The 14,195-nt window shown below is 40.6% G+C and overlaps 1 protein-coding gene across 2 annotated transcripts in view; it reads left to right on the top strand.

Annotated features, from left to right (window-relative positions):
- The window catches only part of LRIG3 (leucine rich repeats and immunoglobulin like domains 3), a 92,807-nt gene that overhangs the window by 57,056 nt on the left and 21,556 nt on the right, over window positions 1–14,195 (top strand). For both annotated transcript variants that reach the window (XM_070946748.1, XM_070946747.1), the window contains exons 4-8: window positions 2,764–2,898; window positions 4,178–4,321; window positions 7,062–7,205; window positions 7,416–7,559; window positions 7,952–8,095. In XM_070946748.1, the coding sequence (XP_070802849.1) occupies window positions 2,764–2,898; window positions 4,178–4,321; window positions 7,062–7,205; window positions 7,416–7,559; window positions 7,952–8,095 (711 nt within the window). The remainder of the gene's footprint in view (window positions 1–2,763; window positions 2,899–4,177; window positions 4,322–7,061; window positions 7,206–7,415; window positions 7,560–7,951; window positions 8,096–14,195) is intronic.

Here is a 14,195-nt window from a genome sequence, read left to right as displayed (position 1 = left end):
CCTGATGGATCCTGATAGGTTCCAGATGGAGCTTGGACCAATTCCTGAAGATCTGGCACACGACTCGGCCGAGGACCTGGTAGCTGCCTGGGATCGGGCGGCTGGTGGGGCCTTGGATCGAGTTGTGCCTTTGCGGCCTCTGACCCGGTGTCCATCCCTCGCAGCTCCTTGGTTTACCGAGGAGCTGAGGGAGATGAAACGCCGGAAAAGAAGCCTAGAGAGCAGTTGGAGGGCCAGTCTCGTTGAATCTGACCGAACACTGGTAAGGTCGCATATTAAGAACTACCTAGTGGCGATAAAGACGGCAAAGTTTAATTACTTTTCCGCTTCTATTGCATCATCAGGGAATCGTCCGGCCGCCCTGTTCAGGGTAACCCGCTCCCTGCTCCATCCGGGAGCACAGGAGGATCCCTTGGAAGGCAGGGCGGAGGATTTCGGACAATACCTGTATGACAAAATCGCTCATATCCGGGGGGATTTGGACTCTGACTGGGTAGATCAGGGCAGGGTGACGAGGAATAGTCTTGAGAATGTTACCTTGGAGGAGTTTGATGCTGTGACTCCCGATGATGTGGACAGGATTTTGGGGAGACTTAGTGCGGCCACATGTTTACTGGACCCGTGTCCCTCCTGGTTGGTACTGGCCTCCCGGGAGGTTACACGAAACTGGCTCCAGGGTGTTATCAACGCTTCGCTGAGTGAGGGTCACTTCCCCGCCGCCTTGAAAGAGGCGGTGGTGAGGCCTCTCCTCAAGAAGCCATCCCTGGATCCGGCAATATTGGCCAACTACCGTCTTGTCTCCAACCTTCGCTTCCTGGCGAAGGTTGTTGAGAGTGTGGTCGCGCGACAGTTTCCACAATTCCTGGAGGAAACATCCTATCTAGATCTGTTCCAGTCGGGTTTCAGGCCTGGGCACAGCACAGAAACGGCATTGGTCGCGTTGGTTGATGATCTCTGGAGGGCTCGGGACAGGGGTTGCTCTTCTGTTCTGGTCCTGTTAGACTTCTTTTGATTCTTTTGATACCATCGACCATGGTATCATGCTGCACCGGTTGGAAGAGTTGGGGATGGGGGGCACCGTGTTACGGTGGTTCTCCTCCTTTCTCTCCGACCGGTCGCAGTTCGTGTTGGCAGGGGGGCAGAGGTCGACCTCGAGACCTCTTATATGTGGAGTGCCTCAGGGGTCGGTCCTCTCGCCCCTCCTGTTCAACATTTATGTGAAGCTGCTGGGCGAGATCATCCGTGGCTTTGGGGTGAGATACCACCAGTACGCTGATGACACCCAGCTGTACATCTCCACCCCAGGCCACCCCAACGATGCCCTTGAAGTGATGTCCCAGTGCCTGGAGGCTGTGCGGATCTGGATGGGGAGGAACAGGATCAAGCTCAACCCTTCCAAGACTGAGTGGCTGTGGCTCCCGGCATCCCGATATAGTCAGTTGACTCCATCACTGACTATTGGGGGCAAGTCGTTGGCCCCCACAGAGAGGGCTCGCAATCTGGGAGTCCTCCTGGATACGCAGCTGTCCTTGGAGGAACATCTGATGGCTGTGACCAGGGAGACCTTTTGTCAGGTTCGCCTGATTCGCCAGTTGCGCCCCTTTCTTGATCGGGATTCCGTGTGCACAGTCACTCATGCCCTCGTCACCTCTCGCCTGGACTACTGCAACGCTCTCTACTTGGAGCTCCCCTTGAAGAGCACCCGGAGGCTCCAGCTGGTCCAGAACGCAGCAGCGCGGGTAGTGACGGGAGCAGCATGGCGCTTCCATGTAACACCGCTCCTGCGTGAGCTGTACTGGCTCCCGGTGGTCTTCCGGGTGCGCTACAAGGTGTTGGTTGTCACCTTTAAAGCGCTCCATGGCATAGGGCCTAGCTATCTTCGAGACCACCTGCTGCCACCGACGACCTCCCATCGACCTGTGCGCTCCCACAGAGAGGGCCTCCTCAGGGTGCCATCAGCCAAACAGTGCAGGCTGGTGACCCCCAGGGGGAGGGCCTTCTCTGTGGGGGCACCTACCCTCTGGAATCAATTGTCTCCAGAGATAAGGAGAATCCAAGACCTCAGTGCCTTCCGCCGTGCCCTTAAAACCTTCCTTTTCCAGCAAGCCGGGCTGGCCTAATTTTTTAAGTGTTTTTAAGTGTTTTGTTTATCGTTTTTAATTAATGGGGCCAAATTTATATATACTTTTAATTGAATTTTAATATTTGTATTTGATGTTTTTACTTGGCTGTTCACCGCCCTGAGTCCTCAGGGAGAAGGGCGGTATACAAATTCAAAATAAATAAATAAATAAATAAATAAATAAATTTCTATTTATTCTTTTAGTTCTTGTTCTTTTCTCCCCTGTTTTTATTGGAAGAAAATGTTTTCTTTCCTCTCACTTTCTCTAATTTTTGTTTAATTGTAATGTGTTAACATTGTGGCTGGGAACAGGTAGATTCTCTTTTCTGTTCATGTACAGCACTTGCGGCTTATAAAATGGCTTTAATTTTATTGTCTATAAGTCTTTTAGTGAACTCTGATTCAGAGTTCAAAATTATTTTATGATACTTCTTTTGCTTGCATTCCTCCCTTTCTCTTCTTCCATTTCAAAACTTTTAGATCTTTATTTGGTACTTAGTAATTTTAAGTATTTTAAGTATTAAGTATGATGGTGGTCCTAAGCATGCCTGTGTATATGATTTAACTAAACTATTGGGAAATATAAAGCTTGTCAGTGGTCCAGAAGTTGTTTTTAATGTGATTGCTAATTTTTAATTCAGGATAAATAACAAGATCATGAACATTCTTCCTGAAGAACTGAAACTATTTCAATCCCTCGAAACTTTAGATCTCAGCAACAACAATATTTCTGTGCTTGAGATGGGGTCATTTCCTCCACTGGTGCTCAAGAAACTGTAAGTTAAGTTCAAGCTTTCATTTCATCCAAAATTTTCTTTTAAAAAACCTTTTCAATCCATTAATGTAATCAGGGAACTCTGGCATCTGAAGAGGTTCATAGTGATTCACAAAAAACTCTATGGATATGGATTCCCAACTGGGATTTTTTCTTTTTCTTTTTTTGCTCCTAACATCTGGCCTTAAAGAAAATAGGTTAAAAATGCCCATACAGACCAGTGTACTTTTGGAACTTGTTAATTTTCTATTGTGCTATCCAGTTCCTGGCTAGAATTGATTGAATATCAAATTCAAAATAATAACACATATTCACATGACTCTATTATTAAGATAATTGGGGGGGATATAGTTCTTTGAGCAGATTTTGCTTTTTGTTCATGTTTTTTTTTTTAATTTGATTTATATGCCGCCCTTCTCCAGAGACTCAGGGCGGCTTACAATGCGTTAATCAATAGCCTTCATACTTTTGTATATTTATACAAAGTCAGCTTATTGCCCCCACAAACTGGGTCCTCAATTTACCTACCTTAGAAACGATGGAAGGCTGAGTCAACCTTGAGCCTGGGGAGATTCGAACTTGCAGTAATTGCAGGCAACTGAATGTTAATAACAGGCTATTAGTCTGCTGCGCCACCAGGCTCTTAATATGTTATCATCACTCTATGCACAGTGGATGTTATATTTGGATAGAAGTCTATTCTCATAGCTTCAAACTAAGTAGTGGTGAACATAATGCCTACAATTTAGAGTCAGGAATGTCCATTACAACTTGTATAGGACAGCAGTCAGAATCTCAAGAGAGAACCATCACTTTAATCAAACGAAAATTCACTGGACTTCGTTGACTGTACCAACTGATTCATTCATTAATCCTTTTCATCCTAATTATGATACTTTTTTTAAAGGCAGAGACAATTATCTGACAAAGTATTCTTAGTGTTCTGTTAATTGAGTCAATATTTAAATAATAAAACAATAGGTATTTGACGCTATTGTGAGAAAGAATCACATCTTTCAATGTAATATTTTTAAAATATTTAAAATTTAGAATATTTTTAAATTACGTCATTTCAGGATTAATGTAAATTGTAAATTATATTTCTTTGGAATCAATGTGGGGGATTCTCTGACTTTTAAGAACTGTTCAAAGTGATATTTATCCTCTGATAGGACAAGGACTTTTAAAATGAAGATTAAGATGAGTAAACAGCAGATGACTAGGATTTGAGTACTGAATTTAAACATTTTCAGATATGTTATTCTGCCCTTCTTTCCCAGCCACATTAGCAACAATCGGATAGTTTCACTGGAACCAGGCATTTTTGACAACTTGGCTAATAAACTTCAAGTCTTGAAGCTGAACAAAAACCGCATTTCAACCATTCCACAGAAGATGTTTAAACTTCCCCATCTCCAACATCTGTGAGTACATCCTCCAACTGCCTTGTTCCTTTCAGTGATTTTTGCAGGCTTCCTTCAGTGGTTGAACATTAGCCCTATTAGCAATCACATAAACTCAGGACAAATTTAGATGCAACAAAAACTCAATTCTCGCCCCACTTTCTGAATTTTTTTTTTATTTTTTTTTTTAATTTGATTTATATGCCGCCCTTCTCCGGAGACTCAGGGCGGCTTACAATGCGTTAAGCAATAGCCTTCATACTTTTGTATATTTATACAAAGTCAGCTTATTGCCCCCACAAACTGGGTCCTCATTTAACCTACCTTAGAAAGGATGGAAGGCTGAGTCAACCTTGAGCCTGGTAAGATTCGAACCTGCAGAAATTGCAAGCAGCTGTGTTAATAACAGGGTGCATTAAAACACTGTACTACCAAGGCTCCTTGGTAGAAATTTTCATATTTCATATTAATTTATTTTGTTTGCATTGCCTGAATAAAATACTTGTAATACTGTTGTGGTTTATAGCAGGGATCACCAACCTTTCGGACCTCAGGCACCACTAAATTCATAATTATAAATCCCGCGGACAACTAATATGATCTGCCTAATGACTGGCTGGGTGAGAATGGCTAAGTGGTCATGTGACTGGATGGGTGTGGCCAAGTTGATGTCACTCGTGTCAGGTGCCTCACCTGCCTCTACTTGCCCCTCCCCTCCTCCCCTGCCTGCCCGGGCTCCTTAGGGCTCCAACAGGAAGCAGTTGTTGGAGCCAAGCAGCCACCATGAGAAAGAGTTGGCAAAACAGCTCAGTTCAAATTGGATCTGACCAAGAAGGAGGGTCAGCAGAAGCACCTCACTGAGAACTACAAGCATAGGCTTTCCAAGTAGAGGGAAGACCTGCAGGAATGTAAGGCCAGGTACCGGCACCTGGAGGCTCAGTGGGCTGAGATGGTCAGCCAGTTCCAGGCCATGATGCAGTCCCACTGGAACAAGGCCCTCTGGCTCTTCGCTACCAGTGCATTTCCCTCCAGCCTTCACCCAAAGCCCCGCACCAGGAGGCTGAAGCAGACCCCAGTCAGAATTTCTGCCCCCCTCTGACCCACACAAAAAGATCCCAAAGCGGGGAGACGCTGCAGCAACACAAACATTCATTGCACGTATCCGGCCTAGGGGCCGTAGTTTGAGGACCCCTGATTTAGTGCAATATAAAAAATGCAAATAATTTTTCTGTGGACCACCAAAATTTTCTCGCGGACCACCAGTGGTCCACGACCACCAGTTGGTGATCACTGGTTTATAGTATTATTGTATATAGAAGGAAAATAAGACATTCTCTTTAGATTCTTTTCTCTCATTGTTAGTAAATCACTAAAAATATTGATAGGGTACATTGTAAAAAGCTGGCTGCACCAAGAAAGAAGCTACTTGTTCTTCCCCACATGGCTGAACCCTCATCATTCACCATCCCATTCCCAGACTAAAGTAATCTCCTTGATGACTGATTACTTTTGTTAAGAAAAGTAAAGTGAAAAACTGATAAAAATACTGAATGTGTAAACTGCAATGTGCAAAAATTAGTAGAGAAATGTCAGATATTAGAAACACAAAGAAATACTTGCCTCTCAAAGAGATGATAAGTAGCTGTGTAGTACAGAATAAAAAAGTTAATAAACAGAAGTAGTGGGGTCTCAGATGGGAGCACATTCACAGATGGAACTCAGAAATAATCTGAGTAGGACACATAGTAAGTTACTGAAAGTTTAATTAAAACTTTAATTAGGTATGATAACAATGCCTGGAAATATATAAGTGACTATTTCAGAAGAACTGGACTTATGTTTCTATCATTATTAAAACCCATCTCATAAGGCTGTTGTTGTGGTAGAGAAAGATGTGTTGGATATGTTTGCCTCCTTGAGTTATTTATAAAAATAATAAAGGTTGGATATAAATAATAAATAAATAAATAAATAAATAAATAAATAAATAAATAAATAAATAAATAAATAAATAAAAAATAAATAAATAAATAAATAAATAAATAAATAAATAAATAAATAAATAAATAAATAAATAAATAAATAAAAATATCAAGAACCTGAATATGTAAAAGGCTAACAGTTTAATATTTGAGAGGGTTCATAAGAGTCACTACAAAAGCTTAAAGAGAGGCTGCATCACAGTAAATCTAGCATGTACTTTCTGAATTATTCTTTTTTATTGCTTGTAATAATTTATTAGTTAAATTTTAAATTACAGAAGATTTGAGATGTGGAGAAAGAAAAAACTGCTCCAGAGTTTGCATGGGTAAAAGGAATAACAATCATAGAAGTGACAGAAAAGATTCATATAGAACATAGTTTAAAAAATTAAGGTGCCAAAAAAGATGTCATGTACAGCAAATCTAACCAACGTTTTAAACATTCCATAAGAGAATATCAGAAGTAGCACCAAATACACACAGATGCACACACCCATGGATAGCAAATAACTTCCTAAAATGTTAACTTAATCCCCTGAATTCCTGGCAACATAATTTTCAAGTTTTTTTGAAAAAAAAAATAAAATAGACTTCAAAGGTATTCAAAATTATTGGCATTGTCATGCCTTAGAGTTCAATATATTTTTGTTAAGAGAAGTCTAGTTGAAAAAGAATGTTTTGTACTTCTGTTAAACATATAAAGACAGGGCCACACACGTACACAGTGCTTAGAAACTTGAATTTACCTACAATAACATGGAATATTTTTCTCCCTTCAGAGAGATGAGCCGTAACAGAATTAAAAAAATAGATGGACTTACTTTTCAAGGACTGCCTTCTTTGAAATCATTAAAAATACAGAAAAATGGGCTTGTTTGGCTCATGGATGGAGCTTTTTGGGGATTAAGTAACATGGAAATTCTGTAAGTGCATGTTTTCATGGTTTTCAAGAAACAACCATTCTGAGTATTACAATTCATTGTGTTTGAGGACTAATTTGTTCACAAAATATTTATGTACAAAATGCAAAATGATAATTTTTTTCTAGTTTGTTTTTATGAGAAAGATACTTGATATCTTTTAAATTGTTAAAGCTTGCAGCTATAAATTTGTTTTTCATTTTGTATTCTTAGGCAGCTGGATCATAACAACCTAACAGAGATTTCCAAAGGCTGGCTTTATGGCTTGTTGATGTTAGAGCAGCTTCATCTTAGCCAAAATGCAATCAACAGGATCAGACCTGATGCCTGGGAGTTTTGCCAAAAACTCAGAGAGCTGTGAGTAGTGTATGTTGTATGTGCATGTGTATGTTTAGCTCTCCTCTATTATAAAAGTAGGGTGCAGGCCAAAGTATGACTGAAAGAAACACTTTACATAATGGCAGTGCATTTGCTTTTATGTGCATGTGCTGAATTCACTGATGCTTTATTGTAAGAACCTGAAGCCAATTATGTTTCTTTGTACCAGTAACACTTGGACTTTGTTATGGTAATTTCAAATAATAGAAATTAATTCTGCAATAATATTACATGTCATGGAAAATAAGCCACAAACTTGAAATTAAAAATAAATTATTCTGAAACTAATTAAGAAGTTATATTCTTAGCTTGAATGTTTTGTTTATGCTGATTTAAAACAACATTCGCCCCCATTTTTTTTTAATTTGCAGTGATTTAACTTACAATAATTTAGCAAAACTAGAAGATTCAAATTTTGTTGGTTTAAGCCTACTGGTAAGGCTAGATATCGGGAACAACAAAGTCAGCTACATTGCAGATTGTGCCTTCCGGGGACTATCCAGTTTACAAACTCTGTAAGTTTCAAGAAAACTTGTTTAAAGATCTGTCTGTCTGTCTGTCTGTCTGTCTGTCTGTCTGTCTGTCTGTATCATCTATCTAATCTATCTATTTGATTTCTATAGCCACCCATCTCAGCAAATGTCTCTGAGAGGTTCACAATTCTGTGTTATATAAAGAAAATTATGAGAACTAAAGACTACTCCAGTGTTTCTCAACTATTGCGTAGACTTCAACTTCAGAATTCCCCAGCCAGCATTTGAATTTTGGGAGTTGAAGTCCATACATCTTAAAGTCTCCAAGGTTAAAAAACACTGCACTATTCCATATAAAACAATTAAAATGTAACAAAACAATGTTGTCTTTTTGTAATGGATCTGAAAAACTTATGAAGGAAAACTCAGTAATAGATGCAGTTTTCTTAATACAGATTGACTTAGAATCAATAACATTTTAAAAGCACCAAAACTAAGAAAAACATTGCTTATTCTTTCATGTATTTCCATTTTAAATTATGTGTTAAAAACCTAGACCAGGTATCGGCAACCCGCTGCTCCAGAGCTCTGCTGTAGCTCCCTGTCCCATCACTGGCTGGCCTCATCCCTCACCCTCCCCTCTCTCTCGCGTGGCCTGAGAAGGTAAGGGTGATGGCGAGGGATGGAAAAGCAGCCGGGGCTGATTCTCTGGCATCTCACTCTTGTGGAGCTTCTTCTGGCCCTTGTTGGTGCTGGGCGTGCCTCGGTCACTTGGGGAGATGTGCAACCTGCTCTCTGCCCTGAGACACTGACCTGGCCCAGCCATGACCGACGCTGGCCTCGCTAACACGAGGGCTGGCGGAGTGGGAATAGGATCTGGGAGGAGGGGACTTCGGAAGGGTGAAGGGCCAGCAGCACCCAGCCATGGCTTTAAGAGGTGCAGGGCAGCAGGAAAAGGGAGCTGGCCTCGCTGAACCTCACACACCCATCCCGGGGGTCAGGCTCAGAGAAAGTCCTCATCAAAGACGCTCACCCATCAGCCAGTATCCCCCTCTCTATGTCTCTCCCTTTCTCTCTGTGTATCTCTCTTGCTCTATGTCTCTGAATCTCTTCTTTCTCTCTCGGAAAGTCACAGCTGGGCCAAGCCAGCAAGCTCTCCTTGGGGCTCCTTGCTACTCCTTTTATTTCTTCTTCAAAATCTGGGCTGGCTGAGCTTCCCTTCAGGTGACCCTTCTCCTCTCGTGACCCCCTGGCCAGCTGTGGTGGGACTGGGAGGGTATGCATACGTGGGGAGACCATTCTCAAGCGAGTGCCAAAGCGCAGCAAAGGCATGCATGGGGTGGGTGGCCGCTCGCTTAAGGAGGATCTTAACAAGATGCAACAGGACGTGGCTTCTCTCCTGCACTAGGGCTCCGGCCATCGCCTTGCCGTGTCACCCCCCCCCCCCCGGCAGCTAGGGCTCCGGCCATCGCCTTGCCGTGTCACCCCCCCCCCCCCTGGCAGCTCTTCGGTCGAGTGCGGAGGGTGCGAGCCCCAGTCCGAAGGGGCAGGAAGCGAAGGATGCCTTACATGCAAATGTGGCACAAAGGCAGGCCCAGGGCTGCTTCACTCCTGCACTAAGGCTCCTCTTCCTCCTCACCCTCCTTCTCCTCTTGGTGGTGGTGTGGTGGGGCCGGGAGGGTGTGCAACCATGGGGAGACCCTCCTTTAGCAAGCGGCTACCCACCCCACGCATGCTGGCTTGGTCCAGCCGCAGCTTTCAGACACACACACACACACACACAAAGACGGAGAGAGATAGAGAGATATCATACAGAGTGATAGAGAGAGTGGGAGAGAGGGGAAGATAGGGGGGAGAGATACAGAGGGAGAGAGAGACACACAGAAGGGGAGAGAGGAGAGGGGGAGAGAGATAGAGGGGGGAGAGGGGAAGATAGGGAGAGGGACAGAGAGAGACACAGAAAGAGATATAGAGAGATACAGAAAAAGGGGGAGAGGACTTCTGATTGGCGCCACGGGGATACAGATGGGGAATTAGCTGGCTCTTCGGAGCCCCACGAAAACCCCGTCTGCCAAGCCCCCGCCGGTAGGTCGTTGGACCTACCCTGTCCTGTAGGGACATGAGGATAGAGAGGAACCCTCGGACGGCCGAGAGGAACGGGCAGGTTCCTTGGGGCCAGAGGCTTGCCCTCTGTGCCGGCGGTGGTGGAACGGCGACCATGGCGGCTGCCCTGAGACCGCGGCAACTGGGATACAAGAATGTGCAGGAGGAGAAATGGAGAGCGGAGCCAGGAGTTTGTATGCCGGGTGAGTGGACATCAACCCAGGCAGAAACTGCCCATAAACACTGAATTACAATTAGTCTGCCCCAGCCTTAACAGCGGCTGAGAACTGTTGGGGCACAAAGACAAAAGACCTGTTGGTGGATAACGTAAATTACTGACTTTTTGGAAATGTTTGACTACAGATCTGGATATATTTTTTCTTTAATTTTTGGTGGATAAATGAGATTGGACTATATTTGGGAGAGAGGAAGGAGAAGAGGAAATAATAATGCCTTCAAAAGCAAAGGGAAAAGACAAACGGAGATGGATAAAATGGTTGCCACCTGAAAAGGGAAAGTGTAAATTCCAGGCTGATTGTTACTTGAAAAGAGAAACTTTGTTGCTTGTTATTTAAACTTGACTATTTTGAGGAAAAGACTCAAGAGAACTTGATTTAGGATTTATTGAAGATTAGAAAGAAGAAATTAAATGGAACAATGAAAGCTGAACTAATAAGGACCCAGTTTGTGGGGGCAATAAGCTGACTTTGTATAAAATATACAAAAGTATGAAGGCTATTGCTTAACGCATTGTAAGCCGCCCTGAGTCTCCGGAGAAGGGTGGCATATAAAAATAAATAAAAAAATAAATAAAAAAATAAAATAAAATAAAATAAAAAATAAAAAATAAATAAACGTGGCAATAAAAGAAGGGTGTGGCAATAGAAGAAGGACATGATGATACCATATATGGAATAGCTTCAGAATCAACTTTGTAGAACTCATAACTTTGATGACATTGAAATGGAAAAGATACATACTTGGACAGACTGGAGAAAGGAATAATGGAATATATTATGCAACAAGACAACAAAATATTATATTTTGATTTAAATGAATGTAACGGTTTCTGGGTGGTTGAATAATGCTAGGAGATATTTTCTTTCTTTTTTTTCTTCTCTATGCTCTCTCTCTATTTCTTTCTTGTAGTATCCTTCTCTTTTTTCTTTTCCTCTCTCTATTCTTTTTTAATCCATTTTACTTCTTTTGTTATATTTCTACTCTCTTCCTTTTTCCTTTTTCCTTTTTTTAATGTTGCCTTATTTTTTTTGTATTTCTTTTATTGTAATATTATTGTATTACAATAATATTTATTGTAATATTATTGTAAATAATAGCAAATTACTCTCTCCTTTTTTATTATTTTCATATAAATATATAAACAATTTGATTAAGAAATAAGAGCATAAATGATTGAAGAAAAACATGATTTTTGCATGTTCTAATGCCTTTTTAAATTTTGAATTTTTAACTAGCAGTACTTAAAGATTTAATAATCTGGAAGAAAATATTTACTTTTAAAGCCGTTGGATGTTAAAAAGAATTATTTATAGAATTAAGAACCATAAAAATTTGATTTTAAAGTGTTTCAAAATGTTTCTTGTTGAAAATAAGAAATAAGCATGGAATGGGAGAAAACTTAAGAGAGAATAGGAGATAAGATATTTATTGAAATATACTTTTATCTTAAATTGGTAAGAGATATGGAGGAGAATAGATTGGAAAACAATATTGGTAACATTCCGAAGTAATTTGGAGCTAAGCAACTGAATAAGAGATATATGTTATGAATTAGTTAAATAAATGAATTTAGGAGTGGAGGAAAGCATGACTGGAGATTAGTGAAAGCAAAGCTATGACCCAGTTTTACAAATAAGGTAGGAGTGGAGGAAAGCATCATACTGGAGAACAGTTAAAGTAAACTGAGAACCAGTTAAAAATAAAAATAAGAGTTAGGAGTGGAGGAAAGCATGGGCTGGAAAACAGTTAAAGCAAAGCTGTGAACCAGCCAAAATATTGAGTTAGGAGTGGAGGAAAGCATACGCTGGTCAACAGTTAAAGCAAAACTGTGAACTAGTCAAAAATAAAAAGTTAGGAGTGGAGGAGACTATACCTAGGGATCAATTGAAATAAAGTTGTGAACCAGTTAAAAATAGGGGTAGGAGTGGAAGAAAGCATTGCTGGAAGACAACTACTTGAGTTGTGAACCAGTTTTATAATAGATTTAGGAGGAGTTAAGGGAGAAGGTTGGTGTGCAGTTAAAATTATACTGGGAACCAGCTAAAATAATTAAGGAGTGGAGGAAAGCATTGCTGGAAAGCAGCTGATTAAGATGCGAAGCAGCTAAAAAATAAATTTAGGAGGAAGTGGAAGAGATTTTACCGGAGAATAGTAGCTAAACTGTGAACCAGTTTAAATAAATACAGATAGGAGTATTGGAAAATACAGCTGGGAAATAGATATTTAAACTATGAACCAGTTAAAAATTAGATTCAATAAAATATGAGAATAAACTTGAAATAAATAAAATAAAGTATTGTGGAAGTAACAAACTATAGAAGGAAATGTTGATTGTTTATGCAATGACTTTAAGAGAGGAGGAAAATACTTTTTGTCAAGATTATGGATATTAGATGTCATTTAAGAGAAGTAAAATATAGATTTGAGGTAATGGGTTTTAGGATTGAGGAATATATATGAAATATTGATTGTTAAAATGATAAAGATTTAGAACAGTGTTTATTGTTTAAAATTTTGGGTGTAATAGTAGAATGATAAATGTTTAGAATAAGATTTTTTTTTCTTTTTTCTTTTTAAAGATGTAAATGGATAAAATTTGGAACAAAATTGATTGAGGGAATGTGAATAATTGTACTCATTTTATGCCAGACCAAACCCTTGCTCTAAAACGATGTATTTTATGTTTTATGTTTAAAAAAAATAAAAAAAGATGGGAAAAAAAGAAAGAGGGGGAGAGAGGGGAAGATAGGGAGAGGGGGAGAGAGAAGGGTAGAGGGAGATACAGAGAGAGAGAGCTAGAGAGGAGGGAGAGAGACAGAGATACAGAGAGGGGGAGAGGGAGAGGGGCAGAGAGATACAGAGGGGGAGGGGGAGAGAGAGACAGAGAATGGTTTTATGGCTAGGTAGGCATGGCTAGGGAGTCATGTGATTGGGTGGGAGTGAGTGACATCGAGTTGGCCACGCCCACCCAGGCTTTGTGGCTCCTGGTGTTTTTTTTCCTTGTGGGAAATGGGTTCAAATGGTTCTTGAGTGTTTAAGGTTGCAGACCCCTGAGGCCTAGACAAATAGTTATTGAAATAAGGAATTATAATACAAAACATGCCATATAGTGCCATCACGAGGCGGTTGTGTGTGTGTGTGTGTAACTCCAACAGCAAGATTTTGGGAAGGAACACAAAATATTGGGAGATTTGGAGATAGAATTTCATATTTAATGTCAGAAAAATAATTTGGGGTTCCAACTTGAGCCGGGGTTGCATAGGAATAAATAAAAATGAGATCTAGACAGCTGTGAGGAAAGAAGAAATATTTATTCCTAAAAGTAAAACAGTTTGCTTTTAGGGATAGGCTGCAGGGAAATGGGGTACAGTGGCAAACTTTCATAGAGGGAGCTTGTCCAGGGTGTGGAAATATCTACGTGCTGAGTATGTGTGTGTGTGTTTGTGTGTGTGTGTGTGTGTGTGTGTGTAGATCTCTTCTAGGAGATTTAATGTAATTAATTCTATTAGTGTTTGCAGACTTTATCTTTTGATTTGTGGATTATTAGGTCTGGGTAACATATTTCAGGGTTTGAGGAAGTTTCCTAATTTGATTAATTTGGAGACACTGATTCTCAGACCATTGTGAATTATGTTAATATTTTAAGGGAAGATGGAAACAGTATAAAGAATAAAATATATTTGGATATAAAACTTCTCACAATAATTTTGGATTTTCAGACAGTGAATGTTTGGGGTCATTTATCATATGATACTCACAGGAACATTGTTGCCAACTCCTTGCTGCGGGTTTACACTGA

The sequence above is a fragment of the Pituophis catenifer genome, unplaced genomic scaffold (assembly GCF_029215685.1).
Source record: "Pituophis catenifer annectens isolate HBS135680 unplaced genomic scaffold, rPitCat1.0.hap2 SCAF_7, whole genome shotgun sequence".
NCBI lineage: Eukaryota > Metazoa > Chordata > Lepidosauria > Squamata > Colubridae > Pituophis > Pituophis catenifer.
This window is presented reverse-complemented; position numbering and strand designations above follow the sequence as displayed.